The 21,770-nt window shown below is 39.2% G+C and overlaps 1 protein-coding gene across 1 annotated transcript in view; it reads left to right on the top strand.

Moving 5' to 3' along the window:
- Window positions 1-20,727, top strand: part of Kiaa0825 (KIAA0825 ortholog) — a 465,970-nt gene extending 445,243 nt beyond the window's left edge. The window contains exon 21 of the mRNA XM_052159485.1: window positions 19,451-20,727. Coding sequence (XP_052015445.1) covers window positions 19,451-19,568 — 118 coding nt within the window. The 3' untranslated portion in view covers window positions 19,569-20,727. The remainder of the gene's footprint in view (window positions 1-19,450) is intronic.
- The last annotated feature ends 1,043 nt before the right edge of the window (window positions 20,728-21,770 follow it).

Below are 21,770 nucleotides of genomic sequence, written 5' to 3'. Positions count from 1 at the left end.
TTGAGCATTTTTTAAGATGTTTCTCCGCCATCCGAAATTCTTCAGGTGAGAATTCTTTGTTTAACTCTGTACCCCATTTTTAATAGGGTTGTTTGGTTTTCTGGAGTCTAACTTCTTGAGTCTAACTTCTTTATATATATTGGATATTAGCCCTCTTTCTGATGTAGGATTGGTGAAGATCTTTTCCCAATTTGTTGGTTGCCGATTTGTCCTTTTGATGGTGTACTTTGCCTTACAGAAACTTTGTAATTTTATGAGGTCCCATTTGTCATTTCTCGATCTTAGAGCATATGCTATTGGTGTTCTGTTCAGAAACTTTCTCCCTGTACCGATGTCCTCAAGGGTCTTCCCCAGTTTCTTTTCTATTAGTTTCAGAGTATCTGGCTTTATGTGGAGGTCCTTGATCCATTTGGATTTGAGCTTAGTACAGGGAGACAAGGATGGATCAATTCGCATGCTTCTGCATGACTAGACAGAGCTGCTCCCTTTCTCCTTATCTTTTCAATATTGTACTTGAGGTACTAGCTTGGGCAATTCGACAACATAAGTAAGTCAAAGGGATACAAATTGGAAAGGAAGAAGTCAAACTATCATTATTTGCAGATGACATGATAGTCTACCTAAGTGACCCAAAAAACTCCACTAGAGAACTCCTACAGCTGAAAAACAACTTCAGTAAAGTGGCAGGTTATAAAATCAACTCAAGCAAATCAGTGGCCTTCCTATACTCAAAGGATAAGCGGGCTGAGAAAGAAATTAGGGAAATGACCCTCTTCACAATAGCCACAAACAGTATAAAGTATCTTGGGGTGACTCTTACCAAACATGTGAATGATCTGTATAACAAGAACTTCAAGACCCTGAAGAAGGAAATGGAAGAAGACCTCAAAAAATGGGAAAACCTCCCATGCTCATGGATCGGCAGGATCAATATAGTTAAAATGGCCATTTTGCCAAAAGCAATATACAGATTCAATGCAATACCCATCAAAATCCCAACTCAATTCTTCACAGAGTTAGAAAGAGCAATTCTCAAATTCATCTGGAATAACAAAAAACCCAGGATAGCTAAAACTATTCTCAGCAACAAAAGAAATTCTGGGGGAATCAGTATCCCTGACTTCAAGCAATACTACAGAGCAATAGTGTTAAAAACTGCATGGTATTGGTACAGTGACAGGTAGGCAGATCAATGGAACAGGATTGAAGATCCAGAAATGAACCCACACACCTATGGCCACTTGATCCTCGACAAAGGGGCTGAAAACATCCAATGGAAAAAAGATAGCCTTTTCAACGAATGGTGCTGGTTCAACTTAATAAAATTCTTGCCAACCAAATCCAAGAACACATCAAAACAATCATCTACCATGACCAAGTAGGCTTCATCCCAGGGATACAGGGATGGTTCAATATAAGGAAATCCATCAATGTAATCCACTACATAAACAAAATCAAAGATAAAACCATATGATCGTTTAATTAGATGCTGAAAAAGCATTTGACAAAGTCCAGCATCCTTTCATGCTAAAAGTCTTGGAAAGAACAGAAATTCAAGGCCCATATGTAACATAGTTAAAGCAATATACACCAAACCAGTAGCCAACATCAAACTAAATGGAGAGAAACTTGAAGCAATCCCACTAAAATCAGGGACTAGACAAGGCTGTCCTCTCTCTCCATATCTTTTCAATATAGTACTTGAAGTTCTAGCTAGAGCAATTAGACAACATAAGGAGAGCAAGTAGATGCAAATTGGAAAGGAAGAAGTCAAATTATCACTATTTGCAGATGACATGATAGTATACTCAAGTGACCCAAAAAACTCCACCAGAGATCTCCTACAGCTGATAAACAACTTCAGCAAAGTGGCTGGTTATAAAATCAACTCAAACAAATTAGTTGCCTTCCTATACTCAAAGGATAAGCAGGCTGAGAAGGAAGTTAGGGAAATGACACCCTTCATAATAGCCACAAACAATATAAAGTATCTTGGTGTGACTAACCAAACAAGTGAAATCTATATGACAAGAACTTCAGGTCTCTGAAGTAAGAAATCAAAGAAGATCTCAGAAAATGGAAAAATCTTCCCTGCTTGTGGAATGGAAGGATTAATATAGTTAAAATGGCCATCTTGCCAAAAGCAATCTTCAGATTCAATGCAAGCCCCAGCAAAAGCCCAATTCAGTTCTTCACAGAGTTAGAAAAAGCAATTCTTAAATTCATCTGGAATAACAAAAAACCCAGGATAGCTAAAACTATTCTCAACAGTAAAAGAACTTCTTGGGGAATCAGTATCCCAGACCTAAAGCAATACTACAGAGCAATAGTGTTAAAAACTGCATGGTATTGGCACAGTGACAAGCAAGTAGACCAATGGAATAGAACTGAAGACCCAGAAATGAATCCACACACCTGTGGTCACTTGATCTTCGACAGAGGAGCGGAAAACATCCAGTGGAAAAAACATATTCTTTTCAATAAATTGTGCTGGTTCAACTGGAGGTCAACATGTAGAAGAATGCGAATTGATCCATTATTTCCTTGTACAAAACTCAACTCCAAGTGGATCAAGGACCTCCACATAAAACCAGACACACTGAAACTAATAGAAAAGAAACTGGGGAAATCCCTTGAGGACATGGGCACAGGAGGAAAGTTCCTGAACAGAACACCAATAGCTTATGCTCTAAGATCAAGAATTAACAAATGGGACCTCATAAAATTACAAAGTTTCTGTAAGGCAAAGGACACTGTCAAAAGGACAAATCGACAACCAACAAATTAGGAAAAGATTTTCACCAACCCTACATCTGATAGAGGGCTAATATCCAATATATACAAAGAACTCAAGAAGTTAGACCCCGGGGAACCAAATAACCCAATTAAAAATGGGGTACAGATCTAAACAAAGAATTTTCACCTGAAGAAATTTGGATGGCCGAGAAAACACCTTAAGAAATGCTCAACATCATTAGTCATTAGGGAAATGCAAATCAAAACAACCCTGAGATTTCACCTCACACCAGTCAGAATGGTTATGGTTAAAAACTCAGGAGACAGCAGGTGTTGGCAAGGATGTGGAGAAAGAGGAACACTCCTCCACTGCTGGTGGGGTTGTAAGATGGTACAACCACTTTGGAAATCAGTCTGGTGGTTCCTCAGAAAACTGGACATGACGCTTCCGGAGGACCCTGCTATACCTTTCCTGGGCATATACCCAAAGGATTCCCCAGCATGCAATAAAGACACATGCTCCATTATGTTCATAGCAGCCTTATTTATAATAGCCAGAAGCTGGCAAGAACCCAGATGTCCCTCAATGGAGGAATGGATACAGAAAATGTGGTGTATTTACACAATGGAATACTACTCAGCAATTAAAAACAATGAATTCATGAAATTTTTAGGCAAATGGTTGGTTCTGGAAAATATCATCCTAAGTGAGGTAACCAAATCACAAAAGAATACACATGGAATGCAATCTCTGATAAGTGGATATTAATTAGCCCAGAAGCTCCGAATACCCAAGGCACAATTAGCATATCAAATGACTCCCATGAAGAAGCAAGGAGAGGGTCCTGATCCTGGAAAGGCTTGATCTAGCATTGGAGGGGAGTATCAGGACAGAGAAAAAGGAGAGAGGTGATTGGAGAATGAGTGGAGAGAAGAAGGTTTATGGGACATATGGGGAGGGGGGACTGGGAAAGGGGAAATCATTTGGAATGTAAACAAATAATATAGAAAATAAAAATATATAATTAAAAAAGTAAAATAAAATAATTCTGCCCTCATGCCAACCTTAAAAAATTAAATATTATAAATAAATAAATAAATATACTATCATATCATCTGGAAATAGAGATAATTGGACTTCTTCCTTTCCAATTTGTATCCCTTTGAACTCCTTTTGTTGTCTAATTGCTCTAGCTAGAACTTCAAGTACTATATTGAATAAATATGGAGAGAGAGATGGCAGCCTTGTCTAGTCCCTGATTTTAGTGGGATTGCTTCAAATTTATCTCCATTTAATTGGATGTTGGCTCTTGCTTTGGTGTATGTTGCTTTTATTATGTTTAGATATGGGCCTTGGATACCTGTTCTTATCAAGACCTTTAACATGAAAGGATGCTGAATTTTGTCAAATGCTTTTTCAGCATCTAATGAAATGACTGTGTTTTTTTTTTCTTTGAGTTTGTTTATGTAGTGGATTACATTGATGGATTTCTATATATTGAACCATCCCCGCATCTCTGGAATGAAGCCTACTTGATCATGGTGAATGATCGTTTGATGTGTTCTTGAATTCAATTGGCAAGAATTTTATTGAGTATTTTTGCATCAATATTCATAAGGGAAATTCATCTAAAGTTCTCTTTCTTTGTTGGATCTTTGTGTACTTTTAGTATCACGAAGCATAATTGTGGGTTCATAGAATGAGTTGGGTAGTGTTACTTCTGTTTCTATTTTGTGCAATAGTTTGAAGAGTATTGGTTTTAGGTCTTCTTTGAAGGTCTGATAGAATTCTGCACTAAAACCCCCTGGTCCTGTGGGTTTTTTTTTTTTTTTTTTTTTTTTTTTTGGTTGGGAGACTGTCAATGACCACTTCTATTTCTTTAGGGCTTATGGGACCATTTAGATGGTCTATCTGGTCTTGATTAAACTTTGGTAGTTGGTATCTGTCTAGGAAATTGTCCATTTCATCCAGATTTTCCAGTTGTGTTGATTATAGGCTTTTGTAATAGGATCTGATAATTTTTTTAAATTTCCTCAGTTTCTGTTGTCATTTCTCCCTTTTCATTTCTGATTATGTTAATTTTGATACTGTCTCTGTACCCTCTGGTTAGTCTAGCTAAAGGTTGATTTTCTCAAAGAACCAGCTCCTAATTTTGTTGATTCTTTGTACAGTTCTTTTTGTTTCAAGTTGGTTGATTTCAACCCTGAGTTTGATGATTGCTTTCTACTCCTCTTTGGTGTATTAGCTTCTTTCTGTTCTAAGGCTTTAAGGTGTGCTGTTGAGCTGCTAGTATATGCTTTCTCCAGTTTTTTTTGGAGGCACTCAGACTATGAGGTTTCCTCTTAGCACTGCTTTCATTGTGTCGCATAAATTTGGGTATGTTGTGCCTTCATTTTCATTAAATTCTAAAAAGGTTTTGATTTCTTTCCTTATTTCTTTCTTGACTAGGGCATCATTGAGTAGAGCATTGTTCAGCTTCCATTTGTTTGAGGGTTTTCTGTTGTTTTTGTTGCTATTGAAGACCACCCTTAGACTCCATAGTGATCTGATAGTAGGTGTGGAATTAGTTTGAACTTCTTATATCTGTTGAGGTCTGCTTGATGACCAATTATATGGCCAATTTTGGAAAAGGTACCATGAGGTGCTGAGAAGATGGTATATTCTTTTGATTTAGGATGAAATGTTCATAGATACCTATTAATTCCATTTGGTCCAAAACTTCTGTTTGTTTCACTGTGTCTCTGTTTAGTTTGTGTTTCCATGATCTGTCCAGAATGGGATGTTGAAGTCACCCACAATTATTGTGTGGGGTGTGATGTGTGCTTTAAACTTTAGTAACGCTTTTTTTTTTTTTTAACGAATGAGGGTGCCCTTTTATTTGGAGCATAGATGTTCAGAATTGAGAGTTCTTCCTGGTAGATTTTCCTTTGATGAGTATAAAATGCCCTTCTGTGTCTTTTTTGATGACTTGATGGTTGAAAGTCTATTTTATTGGATATTAGAATGGCTACTCCAGCTTGTTTCCTGGTACCATTTGCTTGGAAAACTGTTTTCCAGCCTTTTACTCTGAGGTAGTATTTGTTTTTGACACTGAGATGCATTTCCTGTATGCAGCAAAATGTTGGGTCTTGTTTATGAATCCACTCTGTTAATCTTAGTCTTTTTATTGGGTAATTGAGTCCATTGATGTTAAGAGATATTAAGGAATAGTGATTGTTGCTTCCTGCTATTTTTGATGTGATTTTTATGTTTGTGTGATTATCATCTTTTGGGTTTGTTGAAAGATGATTAATTTCTTGCTTTTTCTAGTGTGTAGTTTCCCTCCTTTTGTTCGTGTTTTCCATTCATTATCCTTTGAAGGGCTGGATTTGAGGAAAGATACTGTGTAAATTTGTTTTTGTTATGAAATATCTTGGTTTCTCCATCTATGGTAATTGGGAAATTTGCTGGATATAGCAGTCTTGGTTGGCATTTGTGTTCCCTTAGGGTCTGCATGACATCTTCCCAGGCTCTTCTGGTTTTCATAGTCTCTGGTGAGAAGTCCAGTGTAATTCTAATAGGTCTACCTTTATATGTTACTTGACCTTTTTCCCTTACTGCTTTTAATATTCTTTCTTTGTTTAGTGCATTTGGTGTTTTAATTATTATGTGACAGGAGAAATTTCTTTCTGGTCATCTATTTGGAGTTCTGTAGGCTTCTTGTATGTTCATGGGCAACTCTATCTTTAGGTTAGGGAAGTTTTCTTCTACAATTTTGTTGAAGACATTTACTGGACCTTTAAGTTGGAAATTTTCACTCTCTTCTATACCTATTTTCATTTGGTTTGGTCTTCTAATTTTGTCCTGGATTTCCTGGATATTCTGTGTTAGATGCTTTTTGCATTTTTTTCATTTTCTTTGACTGTTGTACCAATGCTTTCTATGTTATCTTCTGCATCTGACATTCTCTCTTCTATCTCTTGTAGTCTGTTGTTGATGCTTGGATCTATGACTCCTGACTTCTTTCCTAGGTTTTCTATGTCCAGAGTTGTTTCCCTTTGTTATTTCATTATTGTTTCTACCTCCTTCTTTAAATCCTGGATGGCTTTGTTCAATTCTTTCACCTGTTTTGTTGTGTTTTCCTTTAGTTCTTCAAGGTTTTCTCCCTGTTTACTTGTGTTCTCCTGTATTTATTCAAGGGAGTTATTTATGTCCTTCTTGAAGCCCTCCATCAGCATCATGACCTGTGATTTTAAATCCAAATCTTATTTTCCTGGTTTGTTGAGGTATCCAGGACTTGCTGTTGTGGGAGAATTGGGTTTGTATGGTGTCATATTGCCTTGATTTCTGTTAACAACATTCCTACATTTGCCTTTTGCCATCTGGTTATCTCTGGTGTTAGTTGGTCCTGCTGTCACTGACTGGTGCTTGTCCCTCCTGTGTGCCTGCAAGCCTATCTCAGCAACCCTGTATGATCTGCTTTCCCCTGGCACAGAGTGCTGTGGTACTGCTGAGTTCCTAGGTGCAGGTGGAGTCCTGGTGTGGTGTGTCCTGAGGGATCCTCTCTACTCTGGTGATCCCTGCCTACTATTCTTCCCCTCTACACAGTTACCAGAGCACAGATGGGGGGGACCTCACCTTCAAGCACTGGACTCCCTCAACCCACCTCCCTTCAGGGCAGATGACTCCCATGAGGATAGGGGCCCAGATGGCTGTCTGTGTTGTTGTTGAGCTCTTAGGCACAGGCGGAGTCCTGGCGGGGTGTATCCCAAGTGATCCTCTACTCTAGTGATCCCCACCTAACAATCTTTTACACAGTCACAGGAGCAAAGATGGCAGCCTAGTCTCTCTCTCTCTCTCTCTCTCTCTCTCTCTCTCTCTCTCTCTCTCTCTCTCTCTCTCTCTCTCCCCAACAAAAAGGAATACTTTATTGTATAACCACAAGCAACAGAGGATCACTAGTTAGTTTTCTTAAATATTGTCCTGGTATTTTACTGCTATGAAGAAAGACCATGACTATGCCAATCTTATAACAAAACGATTTAATCGGGGTTGTCTTACTGTATAGCAGTTTAGTCCATTATCATTATGTCAGGAAGCATGGTGGAATACAGGCAGATATGGTGCTGAAGAGATAGATGAGATTTTTTTTCTACCTGAACAACAGGATAAGAAAGTCAGTCTAGCCCTGGATTTAGCATCTGAGGCTTCAAAGTCCACCCCCAGTGACACAATTCCTCTAATAAGGCCTCCTAATAGTGTCACTCTCTATAGGGCTAGACCCACTCTCTTGTAGCTGTATTTGGGTATGTAGCTCTGTGGCCTGGATTCACTCTAGGTGCAGGCTGTGCTGGCTGTCTCCTCTGTGCCACTGGGTGTATAGCTGGCCCTGGGCCATTTGGAGATGGCACACTGTGGCAGGGGATGTTCCCAGAGGCAGAAACCGGAAGGCTCCTGCCAGAGGCCTCTGGACAGGTTCCTCCAATCTCCAAGGCAGGTCTCACCCATGCTGGCTGCCTCCTTCGTGCTGGCTTCTGGGTCATGTCTTTCTTCTAAGTAGACTATGGTGTCATGAGGATTCTTCTGCTTTGTCTCCTGACATGCTTGCATTCATTCCACTGATTTACACTGACATCTGTCTCATAGACTCAACCTGAAAGAACAAGGAGGAGTGCAAAAAGAAGACCAGAATCACCAACCTAGTAAATACATATTTTATAAAATTCCTACATGACTCCAGGCATATTTTTAGGCCTAGGTATTTGCTGTTTATCTCTCTCTCTCTCTCTCTCTCTCTCTCTCTGTGTGTGTGTGTGTGTGTGTGTGTGTGTGTGTGTGTATGAGTGTGTGTGGGTCTCATGATATAAACTACACTGGCCTTGAGCTAGTCACATTAATATCGGTTTTTCTTTGGAGAAAAATAAACTCTGCTGACATTTTTCTGAATATAGACCTTTCATTCAGCAAACATTTAGGGGGCACCTATTGCATGCCAAACTATGTCCCAGGATACTGTGGGGAATATGATCAATTAGATCTTAATCCTCAAAGAACTTACATCTAAATGCATCTCTAAATTATACCAAGAAAACTCAGAGGCATTTGCTTTGCTTTTAAGAGTTCACAGACAGGGCTTTTGATCTGCAGAAACACTTTGTACCAGGGACCCCAGCAGCCATACTGGCTGGGAATCAGGTCAAGTTGTTACTCAGATCTTAGCAGAGAAGGTATTATAAAACATTCTTCTTGTAACAGATGGGAACCAACACAGAGATCTATGAATGGATCAAGTGCAGAGTGAGAGACCTTGAAGCACTCCGTTCCATTTAAGGCTCAGGCATCTTTGTGGAGGAGAATGAAGAATGATTATAAGAGTCATCAGGAATGGAAGACACCATGGAAACAGTATCTTCCAAATATAACAGTACTGAAGTGCATGTAAAAGTATTTGTGGTAAATTCCATAATAGCATCCAGAAAACCTACACAGGTTCAAGCTAGACAGGGTCCCAACACTGAAGTGTACACCAACTTCTACCCCGACTAAGAAAATAGATGCAGTTGATAGCTGTTTTGAAGGGAAAGCTTCATCCCTCCAGTACATTCTTGCTGGGTATATCTTCCACACTTACGGGCAAGCCCAGTGCCCAGGAGAACTGGACTAACATGAAGTGAACTGAGCCGTATTTCTATAGATTTTTCCTCTCATTGCACATTGTTTAGCATTTTTGTTTTATTGGTCTTTTGCTTATTTTGATTTATGTTTTGGTAGTTTTGTGAGGGTGGGATTTTTTTGTGTTTCTCAGAGTTTTTAATTTTAGTTTTTTGTTGTTTTGATTTTGTTTGTTTGTTTGGTTTACAGAAAGAGCATAAAGTTGGGTATGTAGGGAGATTAGGAAGGTCTGGGAGTATTTGGAGAGAAGAAAACATAATCAAAATATATTATATGATAAAAATTTAAACCAAAATCACTTGACATTGGCTTTGGCTTTGTGTAACAGTTTTAGTTTTATAAAATTTAGACGATTTCAAGCAAACCCAGAGTCAGGGTTTCCTGATCCTTTCAAAAGACTGCTAATCACACAGACTAGGTTGGCAGCAGACTTTTTGGCTGATGGATAATTTTGCGGTTTTATCTCATTTCACTGAAAATACTACCATTTTGCATAGGCTAAGAGTCATTTCATGTAATAGTTTAACGCATGATGTCACATCCAGCGTGTGTCCAGGAATGAACCTGACTGGGGTTGAAAAGAGAATGAAGGAATGACAGACAGACATATAGACTCACAGAAAGTCAGTGATCAGGTGAACCATGCTCTCTGATGGAGAAACCACAGCATCCGGAAGCTCAGATGTTTACTATATAGAACAAGGAGGCTGGGTTCTGATGGACAGCTGAAGTAGGAAGTGGGATTATTAATCCAGAAAAACAAGACAGCAGCTAAGTCAAATCCTCAGATTGGTTAATCCCTGTAGGAGCAGTCTCTGTGGGGGAGTAGCATTCCAGATGTAACTATCTAGAGGAAGAGAGCTATGGTGGGTGATTCTACACTCAGGGTCAGCACTGGAGTCCCAACAGAAGTATTTGCATCCCACTGAACCTGAGGCTGCAAAGTTTTCTGCATGGCCACCCCATCTCAGCAGGACACATTCACTCAGGACTTCACATACAGCTCCCACAATCCCCTTGATATGAGACAGACAGACAGACACACACACACACACACACTCACACACATACAAACACATATCCATAAAAATTCTAGAAACAACGAGCTTGGACTGTAATATGTCTTCTTTTGATTCATTACATTGGACATACCTGGGGGGGGGGATAGCATTATGGTTATTGCCACATATAGTAGACAGCACTCTACTTTGCCACTAAATAGTGGCCAGATTGTGTGACCTTGGCTCTCTGTGTAAACTGTTACAATCCTTAAGAGTCCAGCATTGGAAGCAGTCTCTCTGGAGATGGTGATGATTTACTGTTAACAGAAGAGTTCAGATCCCATTACAATGACAGCTACGCTCCCATTTGCATTATTCTTAAGCCGTAACTATTGAAAACGTTGCAGTTAGCATTCTTACTTGTCCCACTTGTTAGCATATAACTCTCCTATTGAATATATGGAACAAATCATATTAATTAAAATAAATTGCTTGGGCAGTTTAGCTGTGCTGCAGATGTCTCCAAAGGCTATAAATTCAAATTAATTAAAGACTGCTCATCCCTGGGCTTGGAAAAGATTCCTTTTAGTGTATTCATAGTAAAGAAATCAACAACCTTGCAAAAGAAAATTAAGTTCCTGAAGAAATAGCTAGATAAATGTTTACCAGGTTAACACAATCATGTAACAAAATCTTGTCTGAAGCAAACAAATTGCCTCACCATGGCAAGCGTGGATATTCCTTTGTACTGAATAGGGATTTTTGTTGGGATAACTATGTTTCTACAAATTGAATTGTATGCATCTATATCTATTATATTTAGTTCTGTGTTTATATATGTGCATATGTAGAGTTTCAGAAAACATTTATTTTCCATGTTAACAGATCTTTTATAAGGTAAACAAGAATCTTTGTATTCAGGATATTAAAACATTCACTTAGATGAAAACAATGTGAAACATTAGATACCCCCACTCTGCTTAGACTAAGAAATAAATGCCTGTGTATTACAAGATCCAAAGACAAAAATGGGATGATCATTTCTAGTATTCTGCAAATGTTTAATGTCCTTTGAATTTCATGGAACTCTTCATAATATGAAAATCTCCCCTAAACTAACACATCCAAAGAAACGTGTTCATAATCAAGTTTATAAGGATCTCAGATGTGGCCAGCCATTGCTCTGTAGTGAACTGAAGGCCGCCTGGAGTTACCCAGGGAGATGCTCTAACAAACAAAGCTCACCTCCAACCATTTACCACAGAGAAATACATTTTCCACTCACCATTCCTAAAAGCCCTGGCTAAAAGTGATGATCGACGATTTATAGGATCCTTATGATTTGACTGTTACAAATTCAAAATGAAGTTCAGAAGAAAATAAAATTTTAAAGTATTAAAAATTACAGCCTAAAGGACATTTTAACTGTTGTTTTTGTGATAATAAGGCGTATCCATAAGTTAACTATTTTCATATTACATAAAGAGATCACTGATTCTCTGTTTCTAATTGTAGACTGAAAAGGGTAAACATGTTTTTTTGAAATTTGGGTTTTAAAACATTAGGCAAATGTGATTACAGATTTTCTTCATCTGGAAAGCAGATTAGGCATAATTAGAACATATTCAATCTTACTTTTTGAGCATGTGTTATTAAGGCCTGTGTCAAAGACAAGAAACCTATCAGCTATTCTATATGGGGGATGGCAGAAATACTAAAGCAAGCTGTTATGACACATGACTCAAGCACCACATAAAACCAGTGCACACTGGAATCCCAGCACTGGGGAAGTAGAGGCAGGAGGATCAGTTTAAGGTATCCTACAATGCACTAGGTCAGAGGAGCTATAATTTAAATTCAAGCAAATCATTCTATTTCAGAATAATTTTCTCAAGCATAGGAAATCTTTACAACCTGCATATCCCCTCTCTGAAATTTAGCCTTTGAGTCTCGGGATTCCACAAAGTCATTTTCTGGTGTCACATAAAGTAAAGCAATTAAAGTTCTTTTTAAAAAAGATTTCATCAGTGTAAGCATTCATGCAAGTGTGTGTGTATGTGTGTGTGTGTGTGTGTGTGTGTGTGTGTGTGTGTACATGTGCATGCATGTAAAGGTGAGGATGCAGACCCAAGCAGAGGGCAGAAAAGGCTGTCTAGTCCTCTGCAACCCAGGGTTAAGGTGCTTGTGGACAGCCAGCGTGTTATGTGGTGACTAGGTTCTGAATTCCCATGCTCATGATTGAACAAAATCTCTTCACCATTGAGCCATCTCTCCACAGCCCTAACTGCCTTTCCTGTATAGTATGATTTCATTTTTATAAGGGTATGGCTATGCCTAATAGATAAGGTAGTTTTCAGAATGGAGTATGGTATAGAAACAATGGAAAAGAAGATTGCAAACGCTGGAATCTTAGTCTCTGTGTAACTAATTAGTAATACCCATTTGAGACAGCAAGTACTACCAGTTGTGTTACTAGAACCTACAGGCTATTTCAATCCATCCAAGCATAGCACTGTAACATCTGAATTCTTGATAGATAACAACGAGCAGCTACTCTGTGAGTTTAAGGTGTGAAGAGTGTTGTGTCTGGAACACTGTGTTGTGGAAATATGCTCTCTGCGCCAGCCTTGCATAGGCAATGGAGGCATTATGGTAGAACACAGGAACTGTTTATGTTTGTTTGCCTGCCTGCTTGCTTGTTTCAGAGAGTAACACAATTTGGTTCATTTTAGAAAACTGAATCCATGGGCAACTTCTCTGCATAATGGATAGCCAAGTAATATTTCTACTTTGTGAGCATTAAAAAGCATAATCAAATATTCTCTGACTTTGTTTCAGGATTAAGCACTTGGGATGGACTGCATGAAAGGTAGACTGTAGACATAGTCTGAGGAAGAGTGAGCTGGTCTGGGGTGAATGGGAAGGAATATCAGATGGATAGAAAGCAAAGCAAGGCATAGAAGCACAGAAAACACAAGGACAGTCGGGCCATGAGGACAGCAGCAGACGGCAAACAGAACTATGACCAGGCTAGAGCGTGAGACTTCCAACCCCTGGTCAGGATTGTGCATGAGACTTTGGTGCCACAGGGTCATGAAACTAAGACATAAACAGCTCTGACAGTATGAGCTTCTCATTCTCTAGGGAAGAGGTGAGAGAATGTTTTCCAAGTGTGGTGTGCTGTCGTGGGAGCTGACACGTGCACAACACTGGGAGAGGCGATACAAAGTGTTTCCTGGCATGCAAACCCTATGTGCTTAGTGAGGTCATGGTCAATATCTAGACTCAGGAAAATGTCTTTATAGAAATAATACCAATAGACTTAATGCAAGAATAAAAATGATTATCAAGAAATTGAATGTAGAGAACTTAGGGTGAGGTTGAAGAAGAATCCGTTACATCTCAGGGTGCAAATGAACTACAGATGGAGAGAAAGTGTGGCAACATCATCTTGAGGGAGATGATGTCAAAGACTGACCCTGAAAAATCTCATGTGCACAAAGCATCAACATAAAGAACATGGGGACTTGCTGTGCTGTGCAAGGGAAGTACAAAATGGTGGGGGTTCCCCTCTAAGAATAAAAAACAGTATGAGTTCTCCATTCAGTGCTCAGCTACCAGCTGGTAGGACAATTTAAAAGCATCAATTGAGCCAGAAGGTTAGTGTTTTTAATGGCACAATCAACTAATAAATAACTGTAAAATACTTTGTAAATAGAGTCACATACATGTTTAATAATGACATAAAGTTTGTAGGCTTATTTCAAGTTACATTTTTGTATTCGAGTGTTTTATTGACTTTCCAGAGAAATGCCAATAGTATGATCAGATGCCATATTATAACTGTTTCTAAAAATTCAACAAAGAGATAATTGGAAAACAGAACAACTTCAGCCAGGGTGGGTGGGAAAGAGTGGGTCAGTACGCAGTGTTCCTTCACAGAAGGGAGGAAGAAGGCAGGATGAGAGGTAGCTGTGTACAACTGCACTGGGAAGACCATTGCTCTCCATGGTAACCTCCTTTGCCTATACATTTGGAAGAGAATTTGTCAGACAAAGCAATGTGAAAGACATGAAACTGAAGGAAGAACATGGGTGCAAGGGCTCTGAAGGTCAAGTAATGGAATAAAACAGTGCGTTCTATGAAGCACGTGGCACCCGGAGCACACCTACTCTGTGACACTTGGATGAATACTGGCAGCATTGCCTATTTTAAAACTGGTAACACCTGACTCACAAAGAGATTAAAATATTTGTCCACTATCACATTTTCGTAAGAAATAGAATCAGGTTTCAATCCTAAACAGCATGGCTTCAGTAAAATCATATGCTCTAAGTCAGGTACACTGTTCCTCTCTCCAAATATGGCTGGCTGGTGTCACCACAGCCATCCATGAACCACAGTGACAGCAACTCTGTCACTGGGCTACTTAACCAATACCAGCAGTCACTTCCATTTGGGATTACTTGTTCCAGGAGAAAAGTGAGACACGTAACAGTCAGATTTGCCCTGACTTGCGATCAGAACTGATATGCCAAAGAGGCCTGATGACCGCAAAAACATGTCACTCGCTGCGTGCTTGCTAGGGACAGGGCATTATTTTGTTTTGTTTCCAGGCTTCACTCTGACTCCTCAACTCTCTTCAGCGAACAGCATTCTAAGGAGTCAGACCCTTGAGCCCTTTCAATTCAAATAAGAAATGAGATAGAGATCCTCTCTATTTAATACTCTGACCACTGTTCAACATGGATGGTGCTTCTGGAATAAATGTTTCTCATTGGGGTACAATGAAGACTTTGGAAAGACATAACTCCATTATACAAGATTGCGGTGTATGAAAGTCATTTTCCATCTTGTTTCCTGGGTTCCGCCAGAAACACTAAACATCATGCCAGGAGAAGTAAGCACCCTACACATTTCCCAGCATCTCTCCTAGATGTCTTTCCACAACAGAGACTGGCAAAATTTCTTTATGGAAGAATTCCAAATGGAAGCTATTTCAGGGCTTGTGGGATAAAGCATTTTGGTGGTCTCCATCATAGCTATTAAGCCCTGTGTCTTGTGGGATCCATCACAGAGAACACGAATATACTGTACTCCAACCAATGTCCTCTGACACTATTCTACAGGTAAAACACTGAGATTGAGTGGTTCAAAACTCCCGAGAGGGTTCAACTAACAAGCAGTAGGTTTCAATTCAAGTCAAAATCAGAGTGATACCAGGGCTGAGGCTCATATTTAAAACATGACTGATTTCCAACATTTTAGCTCTTTTTCTCCTGGCAGAGGCTGATTATGTCTCAGAACTGAGTCCAGACTGTGGTCCTTTTCATTTGTCTGGGATTGGTTGCTCATTCCTACATAAAGCCACTGCAGGACTTAAATTTGTGATAAGTTTAATTTTGTTTATAAGTTGCCACTGACCTTTATCACAATTAACTATCTCTCCCATGAATGGCACTCCCAGTTGGCTCTGACACATGTTCTTCCACAAAGTCCTCCCCCAATACAAGATCCCACAAAATCATTCACTGATGTGTAATTTTTATTTGCCATGCATTAAGTACTCATAAGGACCACAAGCCAACTTTTGTCCACTGAAATGAAAAGGAATAGAAATTGCTGAGCCTGTGGTCTGACACATTCAGAAGCCATAAGCAATGGCTCATGTTAGGACAGAGAGTGGCAAACACACTGCTGCTGGCCCTGCTCTGTGTAAGTGAAGTATTATGAGCAGGCTTAGAGCACCCAAGTCAAAGAGACTGGAGTAGATGCCAGGCTGTGACTGCTAACACTGTAGAAAACGTCAGTAAAGGCTTGATTTACAGTCCCTACTTTATCAGATAGAAAAACACCCATAGTCAAACATGGCTAAGCTTCTGTATCCAACCCCAAGAGACTCGTGGATGGAGCTTCTTCCAGAAGGGGGAGGTACTTAGCATATAGATCAGCGGGATCTTTAGGGATTCTACTGTTCACCCATATATGAGATGTAGCAGAAAGGGCACAATGTTGAATTTCTTAAACCGTAGTGGTCAGATAGGGCATGAAGCAGGCTACCAAGTCAGAAGGAACAAACAATAGAGTCATGATATATTTACTATGACACTTTTCAGTGAGTATTAGAATACATGGTTCTGACAACTTCTGACTTCTGTTGGGAAATGCTTCCAACCCAGGTATTTACTGTATTAGGAGAAACTACAGATAAAGATTTTGAACATATTGTGTATTGGTATTTGACAAATTGGTAGATTAGTTTCTCTCATGGTAATTCTTTTGACAAAATGATTTGGTTTTTCATTGTATTAGCAGTTACTTACAAACCTCTCTCAGCAGTTTATGAATGTGAAATGTAGTGTGCTTGTGACAGAGATTTCAAGTATCTAGTGCTTTTATTTAACAATAAAATAATTAGAAAATGTAATCTATTACATTTTACTATTTGTTATTATTTCTTAACCTTATATAAAATGATTTCTACTTTATAAACCAAAGCAGATATAGGAGGGCTGTGGTAGGTAAATAATTTTGTCTAATGTCATTAATTACTAACAGCTCAATTATACTGTGAAGTGCTATAATTGTCATGAAGCTTAAGTGTCCTTATCATGGATTCTATTACATATATAATTCACTTAAATTACATTAATTATACAGATTTTTAATGAAGAAGAGAGACTGTTTTTAATCTTCACAAGTAGAAACAATGATCAAAATATTTATGTGTGGAATACATATTTTGGTCTGTTGACATTCTTAAAATAATTCATCTGCTTAGGCATATTAGCACTTTTATATATTGGGGGACTGGAGAAAAACAGAGATGTTTGCATTGCACATAAAAATATGTGATGCTTAGTTCTTCTATTTAATATCTAAATTTATAAAATATTTAAGCTTTTTCTTGTTTGTACTTGGAATGAAACCCTACTTCTTGCATATGATAGGCAAGTGGTCAATTATTGGGCTAAACCCAGGTATGCTCTGATTGGATGTGTGTAGGGGTTGTCACATGATAAGTGTGGAGGTCAGAGAATAACATGTAGGAGTCAGTTCACGCATTCTGCTGTGTATGTCCTAAGGATTGAGCTCAGGTTGTCAGGCTTGGTGGGAAGGCCTTGATCCACTGAGCCATCTCATCTACCTAGGCCGCAGGTATTTTTAGGATTAATAGGTGGTATCTATAAGGTTGCTGTGAGGTCATGTATATGCTTGTTTTATCTCTCCGCCCAATTTCTAGTAATTTTAACTTTGTGTTCCTCAGTTCATTGTCATCCATAAAATTAAAAATGCTAACATTTAAAGAACTTAAAGAGGATTGTGTAATGTTCTTAAAACAGCCTACAGCTAGTGCTATATAACTTTTTCATTATTTATCTATCCATTGTAGAGTTCAATATAATAGACATAATAATAACACCCAATGCATCCTTAGGGACTACGTAGTGCACATGTTCTAACATTAAAATTCCGAGGGAGGCATGGCAGTGCACATATGCAATCCCAGCACTGAGGAAAGTGGGGCATGAGGATCAAGAATTCTAAACCAAGCCGGGTGTGGTGGCACACACCTGTGATCCCAGCACTTGGGAGGCAGAGGCAGGTAGATTTCTAAGTTCGAGGCCACCCTGGTCTCAAAGTGAGTTCTAGGACAGCCAGGCTACACAGAGAAACCCTGTCTTGAAAAAACCAAATCCAAAAAACCTAAATAAATAAATAAATAAATAAATAAATAAATAAATCAAACAAACAAACGGTATAAAGCTAAACTTCCATTAAAGTAGCACAAGGTGGCCTTGTGCGATAAATTATCAACCCCCAAATAATTGATTTTAGGAATATGTGCTCAAATGATATGGTTTTTGAACAGCGTAGTAGTAAAAATTATTTTCATTTTTCAAGTTATTTTAAATTTTTTATAAATGTTGATCTAATTTGCAACCATGAGGGAACAGGTAGAGAGTTTAAGGAGGCCCCAGATATGGAAGATTTTAAATTCCCATGTGATTGGACACAGACCGTGAGGCAAAGCCCCAGTATAGGGAGAGGGCGGAATGTAAATGGCCTCCAAGTGCAGTTGTCTCTACAGCTTGTCTATCCATCTAAGCTTCGTCTTCCTCCTACACGTCAGCAGCTGCTCATGGCTGCCCAGAGTGCAGATGCTCTCATTACAACAGGAAACCAAAAGTGTCTCTGAAAAATACAACATCTACGCTTTCTTTGCACTGTTCTGACAGAACCAGAAAGTTTCACCCAACATTCATGATCTGGGTGCAGCTCTGTGTTAACTGGAAGCTCTGATTCTGAAAGTACAGAGGGCTTTGGGAACTGTCTTTTGCCATGGGGACTACCAGTGAGCCTTTGACCACAGGTCTTTTAGGATATGTCAGCAATAGGTTTTGCATCTCCTTTAAAATACTGTGTGATGGAAGGTGGTTCAACAAATGTTAGAAAGGCTAAAGAAGAAAGAAGAACAGACAGAGATAACAGGAGATTACCTCCCTGTTGGAATTCTAGGTGCACTGTGCCCCAGCAAGTTTTGGGAGCTGCTGTCTCTTAGTATTTAAGGAAAGAAGCAGTAGGGATGAATAGGATTATGTTTACATCACAGGGTTATATACTTATATAGGACTAGATTACAGAAACTTGTTATTCTTTGCTTGTGTTCTTGAGGATTATCTTGATTATCCCCAATCCAATTGTATGTCTAGGGAGAGGCTGTGATGATGTCTTCTTACTGCAAACCTCTGTCTGACCTAGAGCCCTTTACACTGTTTACATTTTTTAAATCTGGAAAACACAGAAACTACATTTGACACAATATTTTAAAATGTAACACTCAGTTGTACTCTCAAATATGGCTTTATTTTCCTTTCCCATTCTCCCAGAAACTAGTGAATTCTTGCCTAAGAGGCGGGTAGAACAGAACAGATTAGGAAAGTTGACCTCTCAATAAACCAGTGACTGTATATCAGGCTATATATAAAAATGATTATTGGTTAAATAGGGTGTGTGTTAAAAGTTATAAAAATACTAAATTTATTTATTTTTCTTTCAGGTGGGAAATGAGAACAGATGAAACACTAGAAGAGAAAGAAAAAATGATGCTTGCACATTTAAAACAGATCTGTACCATACAGGACTCTTCTACATCAGACAACACAAATGAACTGTAATCTGCATAAAAACAGCAACAGCTTTATCTTAGGAAATTGTCTCATACAGTGAAGGCTTGTCGCCCTCCTCGGAAGGAGCCTCACACAGGCCATAGAGTGCACCCAGTACTCTCTGTACTGAAAGAATCACAGGGATAAAGAATAAGAGGCTCCACATTCTTTATTTTAAAAATAAGTTCAAATTGTTTTTCTTCACAATCTTTCTCCTTATATGATAAAACTGCTGCCATCTCGTGTTCCCTTTGAATTGTGTTGTTTTTTTCTTTCAGTACAGAAGTATCTATGACAACAGGGAAAATGTTTGGAAGGATTTTCCTAGGGATTTCTTATACAATATTTGGATGTTGAGTTGATTGGAGCACCCCTATAAGTCATCTGACAATTACAATTTAATTTTGTAGCTGTAGCCCAAATCTGGATCTTAATTGCCTTTAATGTTCATGATTGAGCCAGTCCCCACTTATCATAAAACCTTTCCTCATCCACGCTAAATCATGACAGTAAAAAGCACTGTCTAGTACTGTTAGCATCGGTCACATCCCTGCTTGTGATGGCTGTTGCCTTCCTCCTAAACCTCACTCCATTCATCTTGGACTGAGTGGCTCTAACTCAAGCAACTACTGGTATCCTTTTGGCTCAACAACAACAACAACAACAACAAATGGTATTTTTTCTAACCAAAACCCATCTTTCTTTCAAAAATACATTCAAAAGTTATCCTTCTCTACCCCTCATTATCTACAATGTCTGTTAATTTTATTATTTCCACATTTCCACTGTATATATGCACATATACACACACACTATGGGGAGTGGGGATGTGATATGGGGGATGTACTCTATTAACCTGTCTGCCAAGTACAATTATATGTATTTAGGATGTCCTTCCTATCAGTCCCTGATAATGGATTATAAAGAATGCAGAGACATTAAATATAATCTGAGGGTTTTCTTTATAAAACTGAATGTGGCGCTATAGGATCATTCAGTGTGTAAGCAGTTAATAAATATTAAGTTAATAAACATTAAGGAGCTACCATTGAAAGAACTGTTGACAAAACACCTTGAGGACAAATGGGAGAAGCCTCACTGTGGATCATAGACCATCTGGCACCAAACATAATGACTTCTGATGTCCTCATGAACTTAATAAACTGTGTGTGCTCCCTTGTTCTTTGAGATTTTTGAAATATTTATAATGTTATTTCCTATAGAAAGTCCTCATATATGTTTCACTGGGTAAGTGTGGATGCAAAGGAGGCTACTCTAGAAGTCTTGGATTTTTTTTCTTTTTTATTAATTACTTCATTTATTTATATCCCAAATGTTGCCCTTTCTCCTGGTCCCCCCTCACAGAGTTCTTAACCCCCACATGCCCCACTCCCCTCACCTCTGAGAGAGTACTACCCCAGGACACCCCTGACTGGTGCATCAAGTCTCTACAGGGCTAGGTGCATCCCCTCCCACTGAGGCCAGGCAAGGCAGCCCTCTGCTACATGTGTGCTAGGGGCCTAGCACCAGCCTCAGTATGTATGCTCTTTGGTTGGTGGCTCAGTCTCTGTGAGCTCACAGGGGTCCAGATTGGTTGACTCTGTTGGTCTTCCTATGGGGCTACCATCCCCTTCAATTCCTTTAATCTTTCCCCTAACTCTTCCATACAGGTCCCAGACCTCCATCCAATGTTTGACTATATCTGCATCTGTCTTAGTTAGCTGCTGGTAGAGCCTCTCAGAGGACAGCCATACTGGTTTCCTGTCTGCACATACAACATAGCCTCAGTAATAGTGTCAGGGTTTAGTGCCTGCCTCCAGGATGGACCCCTTCATTCTCTGATCCATTTTTGCCCATGGATTTTTTTAGGAGCAATTTTGAGTTGAAAGTATAGTAGGTGGTTTGGTGTCCCCATCCCTCCACTAGAGATCCTGTCTGACTACTGGAGGTTGTCTCCTCAGGTTCTATATCTCCACTGTTAAACATTTCAGATAAGGTCACCCACATTGAATACTGGGGTCTCTAGGACATTCTAGAAGTCCCCCATGCCCCACACCTGACACCTACACATTTCCATTCATTATCCTGGCTCTCAGGACCTCTCTTCTGTATCCCCCATACCTGAGTCTATCTCCCTTACTCTATCCTATCCAGGTCCATTCCTCCCTCTGCCTCATTATTCCTGCCTCTGCCTGATTATTTTATTCCCCC

The sequence above is a fragment of the Apodemus sylvaticus genome, chromosome 16, assembly GCF_947179515.1.
Source record: "Apodemus sylvaticus chromosome 16, mApoSyl1.1, whole genome shotgun sequence".
Taxonomy (NCBI): Eukaryota; Metazoa; Chordata; class Mammalia; order Rodentia; family Muridae; genus Apodemus; species Apodemus sylvaticus.
Note: the sequence above shows the minus strand (reverse complement) of the source record. Positions and strands in the feature narration are given on the sequence as shown.